The sequence below is a fragment of the Ambystoma mexicanum genome, chromosome 3q, assembly GCF_040938575.1.
Source record: "Ambystoma mexicanum isolate Mex_15411 chromosome 3q, UKY_AmexF1_1, whole genome shotgun sequence".
Taxonomy (NCBI): Eukaryota; Metazoa; Chordata; class Amphibia; order Caudata; family Ambystomatidae; genus Ambystoma; species Ambystoma mexicanum.
Window position 1 is genome coordinate 781,705,686 of NC_090926.1, and position 27,387 is coordinate 781,733,072.

A 27,387-nucleotide genomic window follows, 5' to 3' on the forward strand; every position below is an offset into this window, starting at 1 on the left:
TTATTTTCGGCAGCGCTGCGTGAGCTGGTGTTTGGTTTGGTCCGTTGATGTGGAACACCCAAGCTCCGTGTGACGGTTGGTCTGGAGAGCTTTTTCTGTGGCCCTGCAGTGCATCCAAATGGTGACGTCACTGTAAAGCTGAGAGTATTGGCGATGACTCTCTTGGGAACGTGTACAGTGGTAACGTTCCGCATTCTGTGCTGACAATCAAGTAAAGGCAATGAGCGAAGTGAAAAAAAAAAGGGGGACGTTTCAACGTACAATAACGTGCTTCGGTCACCAAGGGAAAGTTCAGGAAACAAACGCTGTGTTGTTTAATGTGCGTCCGGATCCAAGCAGATGTCAACAATACGGCGCGGGTATTTTGTGTTGTTTTGAATGCGAGAGGATTCATTTTTCAGCAATTGATTTACACATATTTTGGGTCAACAAGTAAATGTTCTGAGAGTTAACGATTCTTCTAGGATAACATTGGAATATGCGCATATACTGCACTACAGCATGGTGAAGAGATGGTTTGAACTGGATTTCTAACTCAATTTTGTTTTTTGTTTTAATTAAAACACCATCGACTGTTACCGTTTTGGAGATGCAAGGTACTGTTAATGTTTATTTTGGGGGCAGTTTTTTTTGGCGTTTTAAAGACTGATGCTGCTGGTGAGAAGTGGAGGGCAGCAACCTTTGTTTGAAAATGGTACTGTCCTAATACACGTTCACAGTAAAAGGGCCACGTTTCTGAGGAGAAATGGGAAATATGGTGGTTAGCTGCCATTTCAGTTGAGCTTTTACATTTCAACAAGTTTAAAGACGCTCTGCTGATTGTTTTTTCTGCAGATTGGGGTCTTGTTTTTCTCTGTTAAAAGAAAAGAAAAGAGGAGGATATGTATTGCTGTGATGATATCCTAAGGTGTAACTGTGGTATTAAGATCCTGAAGAGCTTAATATGTCATGTGAGGCCTGTTAACTCATTTCTTTGCAGAGTTGTTGTTATGGCTTGCAAGGTTGAATGGCTTTGAAAGTGAGTGATGTTGAGGGTGATTTGCTGTGGCCTCTTTGTGAGTATCTTATGTGTGACGTAATGAGTTGTACTATGTAATTTTATTTTGGTTAACCATATCTTACATTCACAGGTTCAATCAACATAAAGGACTTTGTAGGGTAAAGAATATGGACTCGGTAGTAGTGTTAAACTCCCGCTTACCATTCTTATACTCTCAATTTATCTTTGCTTGTATGTTAAGAGATTTGTGGTGAGTGAAGTGTTTGTGTTGTGGTGTTAACAATATTTTGGTTATTTAGGTGGGATTTATGGTCCTGGTAAAAGGTTCTGGTTGAACTGGTATCCTTCGCACTAGGTGCATTCTGACAATTTGGTGTTTCGGTGGGATGTATGGTCCCGGTAAAAGGTTCTAGTTCTGGTTGAACTGGTATCCTTCGCACTAGGTGCATTCTGACAATTTGGTGTTTCGGTGGGATGTATGGTCCCGGTAAAAGGTTCTGGTTCTGGGTGAACTGTCATCCTTCGCACTAGGTGCATTCTGACAATTTGGTGTTTCGGTGGGATGTATGGTCCCGGTAAAAGGTTCTGGCTCTGGTTGAACTGGTATCCTTCGCACTAGGTGCATTCGGACTATTTGGTGTTTCCGTGGGATGTATGGTCCCGGTAAAAGGTTCTGGTTCTGGTTGAACTGGTATCCTTCGCACTAGGTACATTCTTACCATTTGGTTTCGGTGGGATGTATGGTCCCGGTTAAAGGTTCTGGCTCTGGTTGAACTGGTTTCCTTCGCACTAGGTGCATTTGGTGAGATGTGTGTGATGGGATGTGTGGTCCAGGTAAAAAGGTGCAAGTTTGGTGAAAGTTGTATCCTTCATACTAGGTGCACTTCAGTGATTTGGTGTAATTGCACCACGTGCATTGTGGTGATTTGAGGTTCTTACACTTTTGCTGAGTTGTGTTGGGATTAGTGGTTCCGACATTTGTCCTAGTGTATTGGGATGTGTGTCCCACTCACGCTACTTTGGGAGCGTGAAATATGCTGATGTTGTTATTTGTAGAAATTGGTATCCTGTGTTGGTGGAAACTGTTGGAGGTGTTTAACTTCCTATGGTGTCCTTGCACATTTTGTAAGGGATTATGGATGATGATGGTATGGTGTCCGAGTTGTTGGTTTGGGTTGGTTTGGTGAGTGAGGGCTGGTTCCCTGTGTTTGATGTCCGTTGTGGGCCCGCTACGAAGTTGGTTGAGTGTATGAGTTGGAGTTTAGTTTATAGGAGCTGGTTTAAAGTTTGGTGGAGTTGAGCAAGCAGCTTTGCTCTGAGCATATTGCTTGGTATGGAAGTTTTGTGATGAAAGTACGGTCTGGGTTAGATGTCTTTCTTGGATTGTTCTACAGAGTTCTATAGTGTTGTTCCCTTACTTCCTCCTCTGTTGTTATCCTTATTTCATAAAGGGGGAAGATGTGTTGTGTTTGTACTTTTCCTCCTGGTTGATAGATCTGTGTACATGAGCCCCTGACGGAATGTTGGTGTGGAATGTTATAGATGAACTGTGTCTGGGTGTTCCACGAAGTCAGTTGGGGCCTGGACTTGGATGATGAGGGGGCCGGTGGATGTCTCTTCCTGTTTACTTACTTAACCTATTTGCTTCATATATACTTACCTCCTGTGTCAACTTAGTAAAGAAGTTAACCCAAGCAGAACGACTCCCTGTACTCATTGAACCCAAGCACAAACTTAACAATAAGTCTAACTGCTCTATTTGGGATAAGCTCAAGTGATTGCAGAGTGGAGGAAGGAAGATTCCGGAGAAGGCTATTACAGTAGTCAAGTCTAGAGAGAACTAGGGCTTGGGTCACATTGAACCATTGCGGGAAAGTGAGAAAAGGTATAATTCCTTTGAGAAGGAAGAGCTGGTAGTTGGACTTCTTGGCAACATCCTGAGTGTGAGGGAGGAAGGAGAGAGAGGAGTCGAAGATGACTCCAAGGTTTCTGGCTTCAGTTGAAGGAGCAGGGGGAGAACCCAAGGAGGAAGGCCAGAGTGAAGGGAAGGAAGAGGGAGCAGGTGTTCCAATGGGAAGGATCTCAGTTTTACATGTGTTGAGGCAGAGATCGAGATCATTGGAGGCACACCAGGACTGGATGGCAGAAAGGCAGTCAGGGATGATGGAGGGTGCAAGAGGGTCAGCAGGGAGTCTGAAGAAGAGCTGTGTGTCGTCTGCGTAACACTGGAAGTTAGAAGTGAAGGAGGAGATGAGGCGTGTAAGGAGAGTAAGGTAGATGTTAAAGAGTCAAGGGGAGAGAATAGAACCCTAGGGGACGCCACCGGTGGAGATGGAAGTAGGAGAGGAGAATATGCCCAGGATGACTTGGGAAGAGCGGTTAGTGAGGAGAGAGGACAGCCAGTCCAGTGCCCGCTCCGAGATAACAAGTGTATCGTGGAGCCTTTGTATGATAATGGAATGGTTAACTGTGTCAAAAGCAGAGGAGAGATCAAGAAGGATAAGGACCGCTGCGGAATTGGAGTCAAGAGAGGTGAGCAGTTCTTCACAGGTGTTCAGAAGAGCAGTTTCCGTACGTCTGGATGCTCGGAATCCAGATTGATGGTCATTGAGGCCACGAACAAGTTCAGTGTCAGAGTTAAGTTGGGGCAAGGCCAGCTTCTTGAGAAGCTTCCCAAGGAAGGGGGTGATGGAAATAGGGCGATAGCTGGCAGGGCAGGTAGGCTCAGAGGAAGGTTTTTTCAGGAGTGGGCGAACTGAGAAGGGAGAAGTGTGCTTTAGGGGAGTGGGTAAAGATCCTGTGGTATAAGAGTGATTGGAGAACTCAGCGAGAGCCGGGGCAAGAGAGCCAATGTAATCCTTGATGGTCCTGGATGAGCAAGGGGAGACCTGTTTAGAAGAGACCTTCATGGAGCGGACAACTCTAGTAACTTCCTTTAGAGTGACAGGTGAGAAAGAAGGAAATTAGGAAGGATGGGTGTAGGGGAGGGGGTGGGATGGGATGTGGGGGAGTGTAGAAAGGGAAGTCAGAATGCCCTGTGTTTTGGTGGCAAAGTGTGAGGCCAAAGCATTGCAGAGGGCCTGTGAAGGAGAAGGTGAGGAGGAGACTGGGGGGGGTTGGATAGTTCCCTGCCGATTTTGAAAAGTTCTGCCGATTTATTGGATGCGTCGGAGACCCGTGCCTGAATGTGGGATCTTTTCTTTGCACGGATGGCGGACCAGATGTTTCACAACTTACCTAGTCTCCACGCATACACTTTGTTCTCCCTCTGGTCAGAAACAAATAATCTGAGGGACCTCGACACACGAGGGATCATGGGTACAGTATACATCACACTAGGGATAATATCACAAACATGCCCAGTAAACATCCCTTTTTTGAACTTCGAAAACAATATGTGCATTACTATGTGCTTACCACTAGATGTCAGCCTCTTCAAAGCATGTGAATTTAAGCAGACACAAACACCAGAAATATGATTAGGGTAAGTAATGTATGCCATACAGTGCTAAGTGGTACCACAGTTAAACTTAGTGTCAGAATAATGCACCAATTGGAATCAGTAATAACATGAACTAAAATCAATAAGAACTGTTGAGACCTTAAAACACAAATGTAGAAATGCAGACAAATAGGTTAGAACATTAGCACAATACTTTTAGGATAAGAATACAATTGGAGATCCCCCTACCTGGGCAACCAGTAAGAAAAAGGTAAGTTGTAATCTTTGTATATTAGAGCCAAGTCCATGAATGTGCATTAATTGTCTGTTTTTGATTCTACAGATCCTACTACCCCAAAGTACCTGGGAAGCCACAGGAGAACAGGACCCAAGAGCAATCTGGGACCCGTGAATGAACCCTGAAGATGGAAGATGATTTTTCTTGTCAAAGCACCTTGGGTGCCCTGGAGGCCGAAGTGGTGGAGTTTCTCAGTGTTACTAGACAGAGCCCCTTGAGGATGGAACAAACCCCCTCGGCCCCCCTGGAAGGAGTCGCTGGGACGTTGGTGTTGAACAGAAGAAGAGAACGAAGCAGGGTTGGAAAGGCAGCAATGCAGGTCTGTCACGGTGGTCTCTGTTGTCGGGTTGCTACGCCGGCTGTGGATGTCCCATGAAGATGAAACTTTCTGTGGACCTCAACAAGGCTTGGACGATGAAGATACGTCCTTGGGTTTCTATTGATGACCCTCGGTTGCGACGGGTGCAGTGACAGAAGTAGGTGTCGGGTTTCGGTATTTCACGCCTTCCTGTTCTTCAGTGTTGCAGCTGCAACACGCATGACAGGATGGCTTCTGGCAACTTGGACTCGAGCACTGGACTGCACTGTGAACCTTCAAGTCTGGACCCTCGGGAAGCTTTCGTCAAGTGTTTGGTGGTGGGTAATCCAAGTTTTCTTTGGTTACTTGCAACTTTGACAGCTCCAGGTGTCCAGCTGCACTATGCGGGAGTACCCTCTCTTCTGGGAGATACATGACAATTTGGCTTTCAGCGGTCACAAACAATCCTCTCAACCATGGGCGACACAGATGGACTTCTTGGCTAAAATGTCTAAGCTCTCCTCTTCTGGACCCACTCAGACTGCCTCATCAGGACGGCAGGCACACAGTAATGGTTTCCAGGACACTTCGGGTGTAGGGCAGCAGTTGCACAATGTCCCCTCGTAGCAACGGTAAGAGGTCACCTCTCCAGGTCCTCTCTGGTTCATTCATTAAATCATCAAAGTAGCCTTTGGATTGTTTGAAGAGTTGCAGCAGCAGAACTTCTTCCTCCAGCTGAATTTCAGCATACAAGCTTCTTAAGACTTCAGCTTCTTGCTTTGGTTTCGACTTTCAGCTTCTGACAAGGAGGTGAATGAGGGGTCCCTTGTTATATACTTTTCTTCTGGACCCTTGAAGGCATTTGGGTAGGAATCAATTGATTCCTATAGCAGGGACTAGGTATCCCACAAACGGAGGTATAGAACTGCCACCAGCCCATAACCTGCTCTGTGGGCAACACACATGTGCCCAACACATACATTAGGGGTACAAAGGTGTACCCCTACTCATTGGTGCCCCAAGTGTATCCCATGGATATTGTTCACCAAAAGGAAAAAAGAAAGTCAGGGTTCCAAAATGAGAACATGCAGAAAACACACACACAGAAGTAGTGGGACAAGGGTGAGGAGGCTCTGTCCCTCCAAAAGCATTTCTAGCATCACAGTAGCAATCAGTCATTTTCTGTTCTGCTGCACCTGGTCCTGGCCTTGCTCTATGGCTGACTCTCTGGGAAGGACCAACTGCTAAACACAGCCATGTAGATCTTCCAGGAAGCAGATGGTATGGGTGCTGCAGGTGTAAGGGAGATTGAGTCTGTTGTCGTCTCGTGGTTGGGTGTACCTGCCGCATTGGCTTTGGAGGAAACTCCTAGGTGTGTCCTCTCCACATCGTTCACTAAGCTCAATGCCCTTAATATGTCACCCACCCACAAATGTGTGAGTAAAGTTTGCCTGCGGTGCAGATGGAGGAGTGTGCAGGAGGCGACTTTCCCTAGAGTCCAATGACAAGGAGTAGTGTCAGGTCAGATTTTGGTTCCCAATCATTAGTGTGGCAGACCAGAAGTAGGGCTCAGACTCTGGGACATCATATTCATGGACCCTCATTCTGAGTTTGGAGGTATCGTCCCTTACCGGCATGGCGCAAATAGCGTGTCCGAGCTGGCAGCAGCCCGCTAATAGAGGACTATTACGACTTCGTGGGCACGAGCTTTGCGCCATGCCATTAAGGTACCTAGCGCCATGCTGCAAAAGGGCCCCAAAAAGCCCTTACCGGCATCAAGCGCACCGAAGATAACATGACTGCCATAGTCCAAAGCGGCATTACCGGTGACTGTAAATAGCGGTGACTGTAATTAGCGGTCACCGCTATTTACGGTCACTGCTAAATAGCGGAACCGGAAATAGCGTCATCGCACAGGAACGGGAAGGAGCATGGCGACCATCTTTAAAAACACAATCCATTGCCATCCTCAGCACACAGGACCCCTGGGACACTGCAAATCGACCAAAAAGTTCAACCAACCACCCAGAATGCCGAAAGCACTCAAGAAGGGATCTGCCCGCCTCCGAAAGGAGAGATTCAGCCAGAACCACTGCAGATGCTCGTCGACACCTTCCATGAGCATGCAGGGTTCAGCAGCAACATGAGGAGGGAGGCCGTGTTGCGCAAAAAGGAGATTTGGGCACTAGTTTGCCAGAAGGTCAGTGCAGTGGGCAACACACCCCGCACGGTGAAGGATTGCCGCAAGCGGCGGGATGACCTGCGGCTGAGGGTGAGGAACATCCTATCAGTAAACCGTACCCAGGCCTTGGAAACCAGAGGAAGACCAAGTTCTCCCATTAAGCTCACCTCGTGGGAGGAAACATGTGCGAGCATGATTGGCCCAGAATCAATCGAAGGCGTAGGAGAAATGGAGTGTGGCGCCACGACATCTGCGATGGAGGTGAGTGTCCAAACTAAAAACTGCTAAGCCAAATCTGATGAGTCAATGCCAATGTCTGTCCAAAGAGTGGCGCCATGGTCGGCCACACACACACTCCCTGTAAAGTATGCCGAAGCAAGTGAGACACATGCCGATGCCTGGTGCAAGGCCTTAACGTACATGACACATACCACACAAACTAGGAAAGTCCATGAGACACACAGCGTGCATGAACTAAATTGTGAGCATGTCAGACAGCACAGTACCTGGTCAACATGAGTGACACCGACAAATGGCTGCATGTACCACCCATGTATGAGATGACGTGCCCTTCCCAACACAAATGCCTATTACCCACAATTGCGTGGATGTGCAATCGTACCAATGTATGTATGATGCCTATCCAAACATCACTCAGGCCGTCCCTCTCTTTCACCCCCACAGGCAGTGAGCATGACAGTGAGGAGCAGGACACCACTCCTGCACAGGACAACAACCGCCCGTCTACATCCAGGGGCCAAGCCAGGGGGTGCCGTGTCCCAGCAAGGAAGCCACCACAGGGACACATACTACCTGCAACACCAAGGCCCGTGGAGGGCACACCACCCCCACCCCCCACTGTACTGCCTGCAGACACCTGTCCGACACCCCGTTCGGAGGAGTCCAGTGTGGCTGGGGAGGTGGCAGCCACGGCACCCCTCCCAGTCGAAGACAGCTCCGATGACATCTGGGGCACCATTGAGGATGACTGAGTGGATGTTGTCCACACCCCAACACAATTGGCATCCCCCCAGGTATCCATGAGTGACACCGTTGATACCAACACCCCAGAGCAGGCTGGGCAAGACCACACCCAGGGACATATCAGTCCGGTATTCAGTCATTGGGAGGATGAGCAGGCTGGGCATCCCAGCCAGATCCCCAGCACGGCCACAGGTTCAGCCGCAGGAGCACAGCGGGCTGACCAGCTCACTGCACTAATCCAGGAATTTGTGCAGGACAACCGTCAGGCCAGGGAGGAGTGGCGCACGGAGTTGAGAGCACTGGGCCAGTCCATCACGGATAACACGAACCGCCTATGCGAGGTGCTAGGGCGCATCGCGGATGCTTTCGAGGTAGGTCTTCCCGCCCAACAGCCTCAGCATGAGGCCACACCATCCACCAGTAGTTCGACACAGACCAGCTCGCTCCGCTGGTCAGTCCGTGCGCTGCGCCGACGGGACATGCCACCCCCTGGCTCTGGGAGTGCTGAGTGACTGTTCTGGCAGCCTCATGTAGGCTCTGTGGACCCTATGGGACTTGTGTGGGGGAGTTGTGGGGGGAGGGGGAGTGGGGTGAGGGTGTGTGGGGGAGTTGTATGGGGAGGAGGGTGAGGGTGTGTGGGGGAGGTGTGGGGGGAGTGGAAAGGGGGTGAGGGTGGTGGAGGGTTTTGTTATTCACATTACTATTGTTACTTTCAATACACCGGTTGTGTAAAAAAAGAGACCAGAGTGGACATTCATCATTGCGCATGTGTCATTTAATCTTGCACAGTGCATAGTGTACATGTACCCCCATACCCAGTGCCCTATGTCCAACCATTATGTCACCCTCTGCTGACATGTGTGTCAGAAATATTGTGCGATCACTGACTGGCGCACAGCACGTCCCTCCTATGCATCGCCAACGTGATGAGGTCCTGCCACATCTTCATCATCCCCTTCATCATCATCAGGTGGTATCAGTTCCATATCAGGGGGCAGGGGCACGTTCCGGCTGATGCACATATTGTGCAGCATTACACATGCCATGGTGATCTTGGCCACCTTCTCATGTCTGTAGAGTAGTGCCCCACCCGACCGGCTGAGGCAGCGAAATCGTGCCTTCAACAGGCCAAAGGTCTGCTCAATTACCACACATGTACGGGTATGGGAACGATTGTAGTCCTCCTCGTGCCTGTTCTGTGAGTTTCGGACAGGGGTCAGGAGCCACGGCTTCAAGGGATAGCCACCATCACCTGCATGAGAAGGGAATGAAGGTAATTATTGGAAGAATCATGTTGGACAACTGTACTAGTCTCACATGCCTGCAGGTAATTGGTGCCCACATGCACATGTCCCTGGATGCATTGACCCCATTGCAGGTCCCTATATGTGTCCTGTGCCATTGACTAATGGTGTGGGTTGCATCTTCAAGATGATTCATGGTGTGCACTGACATCTTGTTGCTTGTGCATCGTATATGCATACAGCAGTGTTGGAGTCAAATTAGTGATGTGTTGTGATCTGTGAGATTTACTAGTAGGGAGCGTTGGCTGTAGTCTGTACAATATTGAGCATTCTGCGCTGATCATTTCCATGGTGACGTGAAGCACTCATATGAGTGTACCAACCCAGTGACACACTGTGGAATCCCTGGTTGGCTCAGTTCAATGCACTCCCAGGGATGATTGTGCTGTGTGGTGATATGCTGGAGACAGCAACATAGTGCATATGCACTGCATGGTGCAGGATGGCCTTACGGTGGGTGAGGGCCGCTGATGAGTGGTGCATGTGTTGTGGGATGTGGGCTGGTTACCTGTTAGTCATGTAGTGAGAGGTGTCGACCTTACTTCATCACTATGGGATTTGGGTGTCATGTACCATTTCTGATGCTTTGGGGCAGTGCTTGGTGATGTGCACATCGTGCAGTCACATCAACATTGCCACCCAGATGGAGTATGCATCCCCCCCTTGCCACTCAGGTGGAGTATACATCCCCCCCATTGCCACCCAGGTGGAGTATGCATCCCCTCCATTGCCACCCAGGTGGAGTATGCATCTCCCCCCCCCATTGCACCCAGGTGGAGTATGCATCCCCCCCTATTGCCACCCAGGTGGAGTATGCATCCACCCACCACACAACCCCAATGCACTGCCATGGCCCAGTCAGGCAACTCACCAAGCAGCCAGGCACGTCGTCCAGCATGTCGCTCCATGAAGCCTCGTAGCGTGGAGTTCCGCAGGACCATAGAGTCATGAGTTGATCCGGGATATCGGGCACGGCAATGTGTGATCATCTTGCTGGCGTCGCATACCATCTGCACATTGATGGAGTGGTATTGCTTGCGGTTGCGATACACCAACTCCATGGCCTGCGGGACCACCAACTCCACGTGGGTGCAGTCGGGGGCACCTACACAATTTGGCATGCCTGCCAGTGCATGGAAGGCAACTTTTGTATCGAATATCTCCTGGGGAGTCCGTGGTAGGGATATGTAGTCCCTTGTGTGCTTGTGGAGGGCATCCAGCACTTGGTTCAGAGTCCGGCAAAATAAGGGTTGTGATATGCCATGCATGTGCCCCACTGTGTGCTGGTAGGTGCCTGTGGCAAGGAAGTGGAGCACTTACGCTACCTTCAGTAGAGGGTGGATGGCGGTGCGTATTTCAATGAGGCTCACTATGTCGTTGTGTATCAGGTCCACTATGGTGATGATGGTGTCATGGTCCACACGGTACAGGGTGTGGATCTGCTCAGGTGTTAGGTTGAAGGGAGTGGCTCTGATGCGAGGGATTGGGGCCTGCCGGCGTGGTAACAGTGGCTGTACCTGTACTGGTGGGACATGATGGGCCTCTCTCACCCTCCTTCTCCTCCTGCGTCTCCTCTGTGGTGGCGGCTGTTGTTGTTGTTGAGGCATTGCAAGCAGGTCCTCCAGCTCCAGTAATGCTACTACTATTGGTACCATCTTGGTGTGGGAGGGGGTGTGGTGTGTGGGTGTGCTCCTTTTGTACTGGGCCTGACTCCATTGCCTCCACCTGTGCTGATTGTGTGCACCTGTGGCAGTTGAAAACACTGCTCAGGGCTCTTACGCCTGGTTGGCGATGCCGGTATTTGAGCCATGCCGGTAGGCACTTTTTCCGCCTTCATGAGGCCGTTATTTGCATGTCCACCTTACTTGTGATCTTCTCCAGTTTACGGCATGCCGCTAATGCCGGCATGGTGTGTCGCGTGCGCGCGCCCAGACCGCTATTAACAGCATCCTACTTTACGATGCCGTTAATAGCGGTCTGGTTGGTCAGAATAGCCCATAGCGGTAAGCAATGCCGGTAATCCTTTGCCGGCATCGTTTTTCCCTTGCCTCCAAACTCGGAATGAGGGCCATGGACTGTTATCATATTCTTTTTTAATTAGTCTTACCTTTTGGCTAGCTTTAAAGACAATAACAAACTAAAATAATGATAAGTAACTCTTAAGAGCTGTATACCCTATTCTAAAACTCAAAGGTTCAAAGAAAGGACATTCTTGTCAGGATGAATCCAAACCAAAAAAGTCCCTATCCCAAATCCTATACTACTAACCTACCACATTTATAGAAAAACTAACACACACAAATCTAAAGAGTTGAACAACTAAAAGATGCTTGACTGCTGCTTCTGTTTGAGGCTTTGTCCCTTGGAAATAAAGTTCTTCAGGTGCCACTGTAATGGCTAAATGTTCCAGATATAGTCCCAAATAAAATCTTATTTGAGGTTTTACCGTCTCTTTCTCCTGATACCACGGGGTGCTGTTTTTACTTGTTTACCCCACTTCGGAGTGTTCCTGTTCCCCTCCAGGGTCTCAGACACCCCTTTGCCCCACTTTGGAGTGTTCCTGTTCCCCTCCAGGGTCTCACACACCCCTTCACTCCACTTGGGGTATTTCACTCTTGTTTCTCTCTTTCATCCCTGTTCCAGGGCATCTTCACTCTCTCTCCCTCTTCTGGGGTCTCTTGATTCTTGTTCCCCTCTCTTGGGGTATCTTCACTCATTTGCACTGGGCTCACTCTTACTCACCGCTTGTCCTCCAGGAGTAGTTAGGCTGGCCACAGTCCCTTCTTCACGGTGGAACTTTAGGTTGCCTAGCCTTTTACATACGCTAGCTCAGGCTACTTTTCTTCCAGCTCCTTTGGGCTCCTGTGTCAGAGAGGTGCAGGCCTCTTCTCCCTCTGTGGGTTCAGCTGGGCTCTCTCAGGCTTCCCTATTCAGGCTGAAGGCAGATTTCCTTCCCCTGCTTCAAGCTTCATTTCCCCAGCTGAGGCAACTTGCAACTGAACTGGCTCTCCTTTTATTCAATCCTTTCTCCCATAGCGGACTACTGATTGGCTGAACTGTCCGGCTTCACCATTGGTGGAAGTAGTGCTTACATCATAGCCTCCCAGGGTAGTTCATCCCCTATTGGCCCGTTCGAATAACAGTTGGGTTTATTAGATAAACTGAAGCAGAGCTCATATATAGAAGAGTTCATCTGGTTTGCTCCTCCTGGGTAGATGGTAATATGTTTCTCTGTGTTCATCTTGCTTTATGAAAGAGGATTTTATTCTCCAGCATGGGATCTTTCATGGATTCACATGCTTATGAATATTCCCTGTCTTCAGGCTGGAAATCCTCAGTAATATTAAAGCAGTTTAGCTTCAAAGACAAAAAAACTGGTTGTGACTTATGTAGCCAATTGCTGTCACTTTGTGTCCTATCGCCACAGCCAATGGGATACATCCTCCATATGTCCACCCCTGCAGGGCATCTTCAGATTTTTACTGCACGTTCACATGTTAGGAGTCGACGTGTTTCGATCGTCAAAATATTTACTTTTTAACTATTTTTGATTTTACAAATGCCATCGTTCTTTCGTCATCCATCACCTTTGTAACTGCTGGTAGTGGGGATCCGTTGCCGGTGATTATCCGGACCATCAAGCAATCTTCTCGCCGTGTGAGGCCTTCTTTCCTGAGGCCTTCCCCACACGGCCATGGCGGACGTCAGCAAGAAAAGCCTGTGAAAGGCCCTGCTCGAAGTGACGCCTAAAGAACGTTTTTGTGGATAACCGGCATGGTAAATGCCTACATTGCCTGCACCCTGACCACGATGTGGACAACTGCACCATTTGCCAGGTGTTTTAATCTAAAACACAAAAGGATCGCCATCAAAGGTTAGTCACTTGGCTGGAGGAAGGTGACAGGGCCTCTGCCTCAGGCCGAAATCACACCTCAGCCAGGGTCCGCAGACCCATTGAAAAGACTCCCTCGGCGAAGAGATGGAGATCGCAAGAGGACACTTCCCTGGGGAAGAAACTTAAAAGGGGACATAGGTTGCATGCTTCGACTAGCCACCCTGTCTACGACAGTGACGGCTGCAAGAGTGCTGTCTACTTGATCTGTTTCTACTACTCCTACAGCCAAGTCAACATCCATGACAATCATGGCTAAATCAGCATCTTCGCATTCTTCAGAGAAAAGATGCCCGTCGTCGACGACGATACCGCCGATGAGCCGCATTCCTCCGAAACACAAATCGTCGTCAACGCCATCTTCTTAGTCAACAGCAATACCGTCGACATACTCTACTATCTCTCCATTGACCTGGACTATGGTCCCCAAGTGCGTTCAACCCGCAGCGCTTTGAGATCATACCAATAGTATATCAGATGCTTTACAAATTCACAATAACATATCTTAAAGTGAAATATACAAATTTGATTTTGTGCATTTGTAACGCGGACAGAACAGACTTAACTGTATGAAGGTGTAGCTGCAATTAACAATATTAGCATATCATGGACTAAAATATAAGATTGTTGTGATCTTAACTAGAGGGACTGATGGTGTCCTCCTGAGGGTCTAACTCGTTAATTAAAAAGAAAATGCTTAAGGGTCTTACGGAATTGAAGAAGCATCTTGGTGGTCCTAATCTTCATAGGTAAGATGTTCCAAAGTCTGGGGCCGAAAATGGCAAATCTGTCTCCTCTAGATACACATACCAACCGAGGGACGGTTAAGAGCAACTGGTCCCTCGATCTGAGGCACTTGGAAGGTAAATAGCAGTGGATCCCATCTCTCAAATACTCCGGAGCCAGACTGTTCAGGCATTTAAAAATCAGACAAGCTTCCTTAAATTTGATATGGTCCTCTACCGGAAGCCAGTGAAGTGACCTAAAGAGGGGAGAGACGTGGTCTGATTTTCTCAAATGCCTGATCATTCTGACAGCTGCATTCTTTGCTTTTTGACGTCTATGTATTTGTTTTGCAGGAATGCTCATCAAAAGGTTGTTACCATAGTCTATATGAGCATTCATCAGAGCCCCCACCACGGTTGCGTGGTCTTCATTGGGAATAAAAGGAAGAATATGTCGAAGTATTGGAAGCAAATAAACAACTGCCTGAACCTTAGCACTCACCTGTGCCTCGCAGCGAAAGTTGTCTTGCCAAATGCAGCCTACATTTTTCATCTTGGAGGCAAAGTTTAATTCTTCACCTAACATATTTGGAACAAACATTTCTTTGGCCTCCTTGATGAGATGCTTAGGGCCAAACAGGGTGAGCTCCATTTTAGAAGCATTCAGTTGGAGTTAGTTTTTTGCCATACAGGTGCTTACATCATCCAGGTATGCTTTTACCTTGTAGAAAGTGTCCTCGATGTTCCCAATTTAGATGTTTATCTGGGTGTCATCAGCGTCAGAGTGATAGCTCAACCCGTGACTCCCCAGAATATCCATCAAGGGACGCGTGTAAATATTGAACATCAAGGGTGACAATGATGCTCCTTGAGGCACAACGGGGTCTGAGATAAAGCCCCGACCTTGGCTTGCTGTTGTCAGCAGGTCAAGAATGAGCCAAACCACATAACAGCATTCACAGAGACCTTACCCACCACTCTCAGCTGGTTTAACGAAGTGTGATGGTTGACCATGTCGAAGGCCGCAGAGAGGTCCAACAGTACCAGTAGAGAAAGTCCCCCATTATCCGCGACCTCCAACAGGTCATCTTGCACAGATAGCAGAGCCGTTTCAGTTCCCAATTTAGGTCGGAAACAAGATAGTAGGCTGTCCAGAAGCTGTTCCTTTTCCACATATGCTTGCAACTAGCCAGTAACCACTTCCTCAAGGAGTCTCCCAGGCTGTGGAAGACCAGCTACAGGGCGATAATTCTTCAAGATGGGCGGGTCCAAGTTTGATTTTTTTTCCAATAGCAGCATAATCATAGCAATCTTTAAATTCCCTGGAACAATCCCCTGTGCCAGGGATTTATTTATAAAGGTTGTCATAAATGGTGCAAGTTCTTCGGCCATGCGCCTAGCCACATATGCCGGCATAGTAAACAGGTCGTTAGTAGGTTTACTTTTCAAAATGAGTGATTGAATGAAAATCAAATTGGGTACCATCCTCTACCATCTCCAGGTGCCCCTCATCTGGTGAGGGGCTTAAGGCCAAGTATAGCTTATCTGGCGCACTCTCGTTCCCTCGTCAGGGAGGTAGTCTTTGCAACCCTGATTTCTACAGCTAGCAGATGTCCTTGCAGCAGACTCATCACTGATTGATAACACCTGCACTGGCTGTGAGCTTCAAGCAAAGACTGCCTCTCCGTGAAGAGTACAGAAACCGATAGGAGGAGAACATCAGTGGCTGAGTAGGTTTACTGTACAGGGAACCAGAGTGCACCCCTCTTTCCTGTACTGTTATATATTCAAGGATCTCTGAAGGGTGGAAGCTTCAGAATCCGATAGGTTGCTGCACCTTTCCCCACTGTAGGTCTGGGTGTGAGCGGGTTCTCTGCAAACCTGATTACTACAGCTAGCAGATGTCCTTGCAGCAGACTCATCACTGATTGCTAACACCTGCACTGGCTGTGAGCTGCAAGCAAAGGCTGCCTCCCTGACGATGTGAAGAGCACAGAAACTGGTAGGAGAACAGTAGTCTGATTTTTCACCCCGACATCACTGTAGCTGTAAAAAATATAAGAAAATGCTTAAGGGTCTTACGGAATTGAAGAAGCATCTTGGTGGTCCTAATCTTCATAGGTAAGATGTTCCAAAGTCTGGGGCCGAAAACGGCAAACCTGTCTCCTCTAGATACTGGCACGCCTGTGTCGACGCCCATTTTCGAGTTTCGAAAAACAAACTGTAATACTCCGCAGCTTCCACTAGATGTCGGCCTATGCACAGCATGTGAATCTAAGCAGAAATACGATTACGGTGAGTAATGTATCCCATATATTTCTATAACCGCAGATATGAACTATCGGGAAAACTGTGAAACCCTAATTGATTTGTTGCCCTCACAGACCCTCACCAAGGGCTCTGCTCATGTGTGCCTGCTCCCCCCCACTCCTCTGATAGCCTCCTCACCCCTCTGCCCTCACTTATTCCCTCCACAGCACTCGCTGTTTCTGTGGCGCAGTTTGTTTTCAAATGTCGGCTATACGCAGCTATTCTGTGAGATAGCCGAGGTTACAGAAAAGCTTTGTGTTGTAAACTCAGGGCGACCGCCGCCCTATAATATATATAAATGTATATGTGCTTCATTTCCGACCCTGGACATAGCACTTGGAAATTGTGTTGGTAAGAAGGATAGAGGTGTTGCTTGGTTTTCAAAAACACAGATAAGAGTCCATGCCAGAAATATCAATTGAATAGACTGCTGAAGGATCAAAGGAAGACTGAGAACTACAGCCGTAGGCCGCTTTGGTACTTTTACCATGTCGCCCACAGTAGATGTCCTCTTTCTGACAACTTATCGCTTTCACAATACTTGGATATTGGTACTTTGTTTCACAAAATGTAGCACCAGGGTTCTTTTTAATGCAATGTTACATTTGAGTACATATAATACATGTCTCACAATGTAGCATTATGGTTCTCTTCCATATTGTCTTACCATGTGATGGTCTGTGAAGCCCGAGCTATGAGAGAGATCCAAAGGGCCAATTGTGATGCAATGTGGAACTTGGAATAAGGTTTCCAAAGGCAGAGTTAATATCAAAGTGAGTGACAGAAGACCATATGTTGAGATCAGAGAGCCAAGGCCACAGAAAGAAAGCAAAGCAAGACCCTACGTGCTGCATCCTGGAACTTGGAGTACTATTCTTCAGCACCACATAGGTAAGAAGTCGAACATAAAAAGAACGCAGGGACTGCCTTGTGGAAAAAGTAGTAGATGTACTTAAGTGTCTCAAAAGACAATATGTAAGATAACCATAATGCTACAATGTGAGACATATACGATATATACCGTAGTGTCTCAAAAGACATTGTGTGAAAAAGAACTGCAGCGATACATTCTGTGAAACAAAGTACCAATATTCAAGTATCGTTAAAGGGAGTAGGTGTCAGAAAGAGGACATGTACTCTTTACTGTGGGCAACATAGTAAAAGTACCAAAGCGTCCTTTCAGGTTGGTAGGAAAGAGACATTTCTTGGTACTGGATCAAAGGCTCCTAAACAAGCATTCTGCAGATTTCCATGTGAACAACCAAGTGCTTTCTAAGAAGATGCCCACGTAGTGTGGTGTTGGGTTAAAGACCTTCAGGCAATACTAAATGATAAAACCTGGAAAGACTTGAAACATTGCATGTTGTGATTTGAACCACAAACCCCCAATGGAATGATAGGGGCATTGTGAGAGGCAAGAGACAGTCACATATGCTACTATATACTGACGAACGCTGCTGCACCTACCTAAAACAGCATTTTTTTTCTCTTTTCGGAAGAACCAGAAAACGAACGCTTCAGAGCTGCCAAGGGGCTCTTTCAAGTCCTCTGTCACGTGCCTGTTTCCTGGAGGAGGCGTGGCCTGACAGACACACGTGAGGCATCACGTGACCCGCAGCTGCCTCAAAACACAGAGACACCCGCCCGAGGGGCGAACGCTGCTGCACCTACCTAAAACAGCATTTTTTTTTCTCTTTTCGGAAGAACCAGAAAACGAACGCTTCAGAGCTGCCAAGGGGCTCTTTCAAGTCCTCTGTCCCGTGCCTGCTTCCTGGAGGAGGCGTGGCCTGACAGACACACGTGAGGCATCACGTGACCCCCAGCTGCCTCAAAACACGGAGCCACCCACCCTCGCGGCGTTAAGCCCGAGGGAGTAAAGCACATCGGCTGTTGTGCGGCTGTTTGGCGCTGGGGTGCACCACCTAAACTTGGGGAGACTGCAGAGATATAACCTCTTTGAACCCCTTCTTGAACGTAAACCCGTGACATTACAGTTATAATTTCCAGCCGGGAAGGAAACGATTCTCAAATAAGTCCTGCGGCACAAGGGCTGTGCTTGAAAGCAATAAGACAATCACAAAGAGAGGCATTGAACGATGGCCTCGACTATAACAGTAACAGAAGACAGCAGCAACATCTCTTTAGGAGGGGCTACAGCCCGCCCACTCACAAGAGCAACCTCAAGACTTCCACTGCAACAACAAGAGAAGCCGGGGAATATCCACGATATACACAAAGAAAGAGGTAAGATTGCTGCCTTTCCCAGAATATCGAACAATGACTTGTCAAAAAACTCAGAAAACACAGAGTTGGGAGGGAGGGAACAGAGGTGGGAAGCAATCAAACGAGATATGAATATCAACCCATTCAAATTGACAACATCAGCAATCGCACACATAAATACAATCATAAAAGTTCATGAAGAAGGAAACGCTTTCTGTGAGAAAGCCTATAGAGAAAGTCTGACAACTGAGTGTGCAGAAAAAGTCCAGATCTCATCCACAGGCGAAAACGTTTTAGTACAGCAGTGTATAAACGAAAATGAATCACATTGTGAAGACTTAGATTCAACATTACCACTGCCAGCTGAACTCCTAAACGTGACAGACGCCGAACTCACAGATCTTGGAATGTTGTTGGAAGCTCAGCAAAACAGAACTGACTTAAGAACGGAAGAGGATGAAACAAGAGAAAATCTGCCCGTGGAAGAAAGGAACGAGGGTAGTCTAACAATGACAAACAGAGAACATGTTGCAATATATCCACCAGAATCTCTGTTAGAGCAAAATCTAAAAAACAAAGTACTAACGACAATCGAAGATGAAGATACCGCCAGCGAAAGCAACACTGAAAAAGTCATACAACCGCTTAACAAAGACTTGGACGAATCAGTTTACTCAGATGCTTCCGAAATACTATCAATAAGTGACAAAGGAGAGAATCATAAGACAGATAACAGCAGAATACCACACGACGACTTGAATGTCTCCAAAGAACAAATAACTAATATAAAGGCACAATTGGAAGCAGGACCAAACGAGAATGACTACAAAAAATTGGAATCATTAATCAAGCAAAGATCGCAGAAAACTGGAATCAGTCAGAAAGAAGGGACTGACCCACACAGACAGACAATCCAGCTCCTTCATTCAGCAAAGAAAAAACTGCATTCCCCCTTAATAGGGAAAAGATCTGTTGCTAAAAATGGTGGTCAGGAAAACTCAATTGCCGAAGAGATTGGAGAACATGAATGGAGAGAACACTTTATTAAAACAATGGAAGGAAACACAATGAAGAGAATAACAACAGGTCACAGATTAAAAGCCAGCCAGGAAAGCAGTCCCTCTCTAGGGAGAGGTGAACTTAAAGACATGGGAGCACGAACAAAAACTACGACCAGCGCGTACGGACTTCGAACCGAGAAGACCCCATGTAGGGCACTAAGAACCCAGCAGTTTCTTAATTTTGAAGATGCTGACTTATCGACATATTCACCAACTGACAAAAGATGCTTGCATTCAACATTCGAAAAGAGGCGCCGGTTCCTTGACGCTCAAATACAACAAGGGGAAAAGTCCTGCGAGAACATCATGACGAGATGCACCGCAACACAGACAGATGAATGCTCACCACATAGAAAGACTCAATACATCATTCACTCACAAAGTACTAAAAAAAAAAACAACAGGAAACACAAAAGAGAGCATAAACATCAACGAAGAAGTAGTTGTAGGTCCAACTTCATTCCCACAACTGGGAACACAATTGCAGAATAATGTAATGGCCGCCTTGACAATTTCGTTAGCCCCATACATGAAACTGTACGAATCCATCAGTGAAAATGTAAAGGACAACGCCGCTCTCGTAGCTTTAATGCTCACCAAGCTAACCGCCCAAGAATTAACAGCTTTAAAACTGGAAGCAAGGTTAAATCAAGAAGCAGAAACCTCAGCGGCATGGCAAAGGAGACTGTTTGACCTTGCAAGTGGAGATAGACAAGAAAAAGACAGCTTGACAAATGCCTTGCTAGACTCACTAAAATGGATGCGGAAATCCATAGAGTCTGCAGAGAGGAACCAAAATCTCCAGAGGCAGGTTGCAACTACTAAACAAATGGTCACGATGGAAAATAGATCCGATACAAAGAGTCTCGAGGGCTATGATAAAGAAAATCAAGAAGACTGCCCAGTACTAACACATAGTGAAAAATTGAATAAAGTTACGTTAGCAAAAATTAGAGTGCAAGACCCAGACGATGCAGGAATTCGACCAAGTAGCACTAGCGAAAACATGAACTGTAAGGAAAAAACCTCTGAAGGTCTGGTTGAAGACCCGAGGAAGAACAACAAGACTAAACGAGCCGACGACCTCTTAGCTGAAACAAGAGACAACGAGTTTACAAAGAAAATCTTGAACAAAGAGGAGCACTATCCCGTGTTCGGTCGTAAACAAAGGCAGGAGACCCAAAACAAAAACACGGTCGAAGCTACAAAATCATCGAAAAAAATTCTCAAAATAACTAAAACAGTAGAGACTAAAGAAAAGAGCTTTTCGAAAACCTCAAAAAAAGGAGAGGGATCTACAAAAAGCATACGGCCAATATTTAGGAACGTTAAACAAACAAGAGAAAATGAAGACGTGACCTTAAGTAAAGAATTAGAACGAACAACTCGACCGCCTTCCAAACAAAGTGAAAGGCACGTAGTGCTGATCACTGAGGACGAAGAAAGCGTCCTAGAGTCGCAAGATAATTCAAGAGATCTGATCGAGGATGCCTCTTTCTACATTGAAGAGGTGGAAGCAAACTACAGGCAAAATGTAATGGAAGTGGCCGAGTCGCCATGTCAAGTGCAAAATGAAGTAAGTCCACCACAAGGTTAAGAAAAAACAAAGGACGACGAAAGCGCGTACTGGGAATCGGAGGAAGACGACTACCATGAACGTTCAGGATTTCTAACATTAGATGAAAAAAGAAATAGAATTAACAGGGAAAAACTTCTGACTGATAAAGCAAAGATCAAGAGCGAACTTTTAGGAGAAACGTACAATCCATGGAACCCAAAGCACCCGAGGAAAAAACAGTCCAATATGCAGAATCACAACCACATGAAAAAACTGCAAAACGAAAGAGGCCAGTCTCCGAAAAAGGTGCTGGTCGAAAACTTGCTTGAAGAAAACGAAGGAAAAAACCTAAATCGGAAAAACGTGATTGCCCTGCTTCACTGTGTGGACAAATTGAGAAAGATAAGAAATGAAGACATAGCGGTGGTTGAATACATTGACGAAGAACGTGTGGACAAAGTGGTTTTACATCTGAAATCTACAACACTCAAAGAATTAATTTTAAAAGATGGAAAAGAGTTGTTGAAACAAGGCTACGAGATTCGAGAAGTTTCAAACAATCCAAAATCAGACGACAACAAGAAAAAAGAGCAAACACCTCGTGAACAGAAAAGAGCATCAATAACTCCCGTACCGCAAAAGGGAGCAGTCAGAAAGCAAAAAGAAAACTTCAAAATAACAGTGACAAACATGAAGGGAGAACTTGAGGAAATGGTGAAAGATGACTTAAGAAAAACAGAAATAGGGACAGAAAAGACAGTCTGAAAAGGAATGTAGAGCTCCAAGAAGACTGGCTATGGTTAGCACGTTCCCTTGCCTCAGATGGAAAAGACCGATAGCAAAGAAAGTCGAAAGTAAGAAACGAGGAATCACTGTTCTCTTGGAACACGAGGGGATTTAAGCACTTGATGACGAAGGAGAACCCACTTTTGAACAACGCCACAATAATAAGTTTACAGGAGACCTGGTTACGTGAAATGCCGGTATGCAGAAATTTCGAGATCGCCATGAACCCCGCAAAAAAAGAACGAGATGGGAGACCTTATGCCGGCCTAATCACATTAATAAGAAAGGGAAGTGGCTGGCGGATCATGGAGAAGAGGTAATGCAACCCACCTTATACAATGGACTCTGTTAGAAACCGACAGCGACTCTAAGATTGTGGAAATGTCGTCATTACTAGTGATAAACGTCTATTGGAACCCAGCAGGAACAACAACCATCCAGTTCCTTCAAGCAATAACAGACATAATAGTCAAAAGAAGGGAACAGAATTCAACGTGTCAAATAATTGTATGTGGTGATTTAAACATAAAATGTCTGACAAAAAATGGGCTCCCGTGATTAGAAGAACTACAGATGGGGAACTCAAACGCGGCCAGATGGGCACAGATGGCAAAAGGTCTTAACCTGCAGATGTTAAATGGTCAAACACGTGGCGACATTCCAGGTAAACACACGTGGACGAATGGCCAAGCATCGACAACAATAGACTATATTTGGGTCTCTTTACCCCTGGCGTTGGAAATAGAAAACTTTGAAATACTAATTCAAAATGACAGTGACCATAACATCCTTAAAACATCATGGAGGAGAGAGAAAAACTTAAAATCTTACGGGAACAGTATTAACTTAGCCTTAAATCCATCAGTAAATCGAATAAGGCTGACAATGAAAAATATTCTATCGCTGAAAGAGGTCTTCGTCGAACCAGAAAATAATTTGACGGGACACCTCAACTATGAAATATTACTAGAAGCCTACAAAACAACGAGCTCTGGACTTAAAACTGACGCATTAACACACAAGCACAAATACAGCAGAGAATTAGTTGAAAGGAGGAAACAACTAAGAAAGGAAACAAGAGCTTGTAAAAAAAGAAAAAAAGACTCAAATATAGACAAACAAAGGAACATCAAAGTATGCCGAAACCAATATAAAAACTGGCTCACAAACTTCAAAACAAGACGACTTCAAGAGCAAGGGGAGTTAATGCTAAAGACCATACAAAAGGCCAATACCAGAGAAACATGGGACCTAATAAACAATTGTACCCTGAACCACCAAAGTAGATTAATATGTGGAGTATCTGAGAATGACTGGATAAAACATTACTCAGAAGTCTTCTCAGCCAGAGATGAGGACATAGACTTACCTGAAGATATAACAACACTTCCTTGGATGAAAATGATGGACGAGGAGGAAATTGAAATCGCTATTCGGAAATTAAAAGACTCCTCCGCTGCAGGACCTGATGGGTTGACGAATATCCACCTGAAGAAAGATCCAAAATCATGGTCAGTGATAATAAACATCTTATTCAAGAGAATTGTACTACAAAGAAAGATCCCAGACACATGGACAAAAAGCATAACAGTGCCAATATATAAAAAGGGTCAACGTGATTTGCCTATAAATTATCGACCAATCTCGTTACTCGCAACAACAGGAAAGCTTTTTGCAGCAGACTTACAGAAAAACCTGTCAAAATGGGCAGAGACGAATAACATCATTGACCCGCGCCAAACAGGGTTCACAAAGCGTACAGGAACTGATCTAAACCTATTTATCATATCAATGCTAAAAACCAACGCAATAGAGTTCAAAAAAGAACTACATTTGGCATTTATTGATCTAAGCCAAGCATTTGACACCATAAACAGAAGAAAGCTATGGGAAAAGTTAAAATCTTGGTCATGTCCTGTGGAATTATTGAACCCAATAAGGGCTTTACATCAAAACACGACCACTCAAATCAGAGTAAATGATCGAGGGGATTTGACGGCCAACATCAGAATCAACAAGGGTGTGAAGCAAGGTTGTCCGCTTGCAGCAACTTTGTTCAAACTGTTTATAGCCGACATTCCAGAAATAACATCTTGCACAAGACATTTCAGTCCGAAAATAAACAACCAGGAAGTGGCGATAATATGCTATGCAGACGACATAGTAATATTAGATGAAACAAGAATCGGGCTGCAACGACTCATAAACAACCTACGAATCTACATGCAAAAAAATGACCTGATGATCAACGTGGGAAAATCAAAGATCCTGACTATAAACGGCAAGAAAAACGCCATAATGAAAAAATTTAGATGGCATATAGCAGGAGAATCTCTTGAACGAATACAGACGATAAAATACTTAGGAGTCCGAGTCAACGCCTCGACAGTGGAAAAGAGCTGGGCAGAAACTCTGCTTGTAAAAGTCAGAAATCTAAGTGCACAAGGAAGGGTCCTAGATGGCAAATATGGAAAATGTTCATTGGCTCCAGTAAGATTGTTCTACGTTCAAAAAGTTCTGCCCTCCTTAACATACGGAAGTGATGCCGGTTTGAATCTATCATATAAAATATGGTCGAAACTGGAAAGTGGATTTTGGAAACCAGTATTGAAGCTTCCAAGGTGCACTCCGATAGTGGCAATAAGAGCGGAACTAGGGCTCGAGTCACTAGAAGCCATAATGAAATGGAAATCATTATGCCTGTTGAGAAAGATCTGTGAAACCAGTCCGGCCGAGAGCTATAAAATACTGGCAACCAAAGGAGTAGACAAAAGCTCAACTTACCTTAACCATTGGAAAAGAGAATGGTCCCAAGTACTAATAAAAATGGACTCATCTAAAGAAGAACTGGTTACAAATCCCAATAAAGTAAAAGAAAAGCTCATGAGACAGGATTGGATTGCAACAAGAGAGGCCAAAATGAAGCTAACGAACATAAAAACAATGGCAGTCGAACACAGAAAAAGAAATGTGCTTCCAGAGTATCTAGTAAAATTTCCTTCATAAACACACAGAGCAACATTACTAAAAATCCGGTTGGGAGTCTACCCAACAAATGAATATAAAAACAGAACTGGAGGAAGAGGTATTAACGAAGGGCGCTGCAGGTTCTGTCAAAAAGAGTGTCAACTGGAGACACCGATGCATCTCATGTTAAATTGCACCGCCGTTTCAAAGGACAGAAAGCGTTTGTTATCAAGGTATATGTTAAAATTAACCCAAAGCAACGATGAGGAACGATGGGACTATTTTATTCAAGGACACAATCCCAGATTCTCATGTGTGGGTATAAACTTTTTGGATAAAATCCTCAAAGAAAAAGATGAACTAGCGGATGAAAACATGCAAACATCTGGACACACCAAGTGAACAAACAAACATATACCTTAGGAGGTGATGGACGTAAAGACAGTCACGACGAAATGAAAGAAAAAAGAGATGAATTGAAATAAAACAGAAAGTGTGATAAAAGTTTAAATTTAAACTAAAACACTGCACTTTAAAAAATAAAAAAATAAAAAAAAAAGTTAAAGTTGCAACATAATAACATGATGAAATACGTACAACTGGTACATTGATATGTGACACTGTTCCTTCAACAGCAAATTGTCCTTGTATCTATGAAAGATCCAAAGGTGTAGAATTGATAGTTATCTTTAGGTTTAGTGCTCCAACATCAGCATATTTCATAGCTTCACGCAATACCCATCCTTTGCCTCATGGGGAAACAGATTTTTGGGGTTACATATTCATGGGCATCAGAATCTAAATTGGTGTTCGGTGATGGAACATAAGTGGCCCGTCACACACTGGTTGAGGGGAAACAGCACAGAAGGAGGTAGATAGGCTGCAAAGCCAATGTGCACATTTAGCAATATGATTAAGTTATAAAATACAATCCAGAATATTGGCAGCCGAAAGTATTGATTCTTCTGAAAATACCACTATTGCAGTCATAACCTCTAAAGCTTGCTTGAGAACCCAATCACCCTGGGTTAGCCTAGGGTATGCAACTTGTAGCTCTTTGATGTTTTGTACCAGGCCCTTAGCTTTGCACTCGCCACTACCCATTGGCTAGTGATAAGGGACAATTGGTAAGAAATGGTGTGCTGTGTGTATTGGAGTATTGAGGTGGCGAGTTACTTTTTGCCAGGGGAGTTGCTTGCAATTTGACATTTGTTACTGTTGCTTTTGGCGTCAACTCTGATGTTCCTTCCCCATTAACTCTGCTGGCAAGGGCTAATGCCAGTTGTAGTGGAAGACATCTGGAGAGCCAAAGGCGCAGACCCCTTCCCTATACTGGTATTTCTAGTTTGCAAAGTGGACTCCTTTCTCTTAGGCTAAATACACTTCACTAACTGCATTCCTTGGCCCCACTGAGGTCAAACTGCACAATTTGCACCATCTAAGCTCTCATGTCTAAGGAGTTACAGCAGGACAAGAGGAAATGATGGATAGTATCAATAGAAAAAGTGTACAGTGCCCTGGAAATCTTTCAGTTTGTATCAGATGTATATTGGCATATTTGGCAGGTTTATAATATTACTAACAATAGATATACTGCATCACATGTTTTTTTTCCTTGTTTTTCAGTACAGAAGTTTTGTTTTGTACAACTTCACTACGAACCTTTGACAACTGCCTCCCTGAAAAGGTGAGAGGTTCCTCTACTCTTTGTTTTCATGCATAATATGGTGGCATCTGGCCACAGTTGGTTGAATCCTTTGTGTCCTCGCAGGGCAATATGGTATCACGCAAATTGTTCCTTTACAATTGTTCGAATGAACAATTGACCGCATATAGCACATTTGCCATATAATACATAAACATTGGCATGTACTTAAGCAAGATGAGCATCTGGGGCGAACCTTGGGAGCAAACATCAATATCACCTATAGACGCTCCACCTCTTTGAAAGATAGCCTAGTGTCCAGTTACATGAGTCCCAGAACCACATCAGTGATCCCGAGCTGGCTAGGTGCCAATCCAGAAGGTTTCCACAAATGTACAAAGTGTAAGGCTTGCAAATTTGCAAAAAACATTAAAAACTACCAACATCCAGTACTGAAAAACAATGTGATCATAAAATCCAGGATCACATGTGAGACCGAGTATGTTGTGTATGTCCTTACCTGCCCGTGCAATCAGTGGTATGTCGGGAGTACGATCGGCAAGTTAAAACTCAGAATTTTACAACACATAAGAGCGATCAAAAAATGTCGATCCAACATACCCTATGGCCCTACATTTCCAAGAGAAACATGGAGGGAAACTGGAAGGTTTTGGGTACTTTGGAATACATGCCATCCAAAAATCAGCAAGGG

The 27,387-nt window shown here is 45.6% G+C and overlaps 1 protein-coding gene across 1 annotated transcript in view; it reads left to right on the plus strand.

Annotated features, from left to right (window-relative positions):
• NT5C (5', 3'-nucleotidase, cytosolic) overlaps positions 1-27,387 on the plus strand; it is a 696,063-nt gene that overhangs the window by 609,098 nt on the left and 59,578 nt on the right. Inside the window, exon 3 of the mRNA XM_069654827.1 lies at positions 26,657-26,717. Coding sequence (XP_069510928.1) covers positions 26,657-26,717 — 61 coding nt within the window. The remainder of the gene's footprint in view (positions 1-26,656; positions 26,718-27,387) is intronic.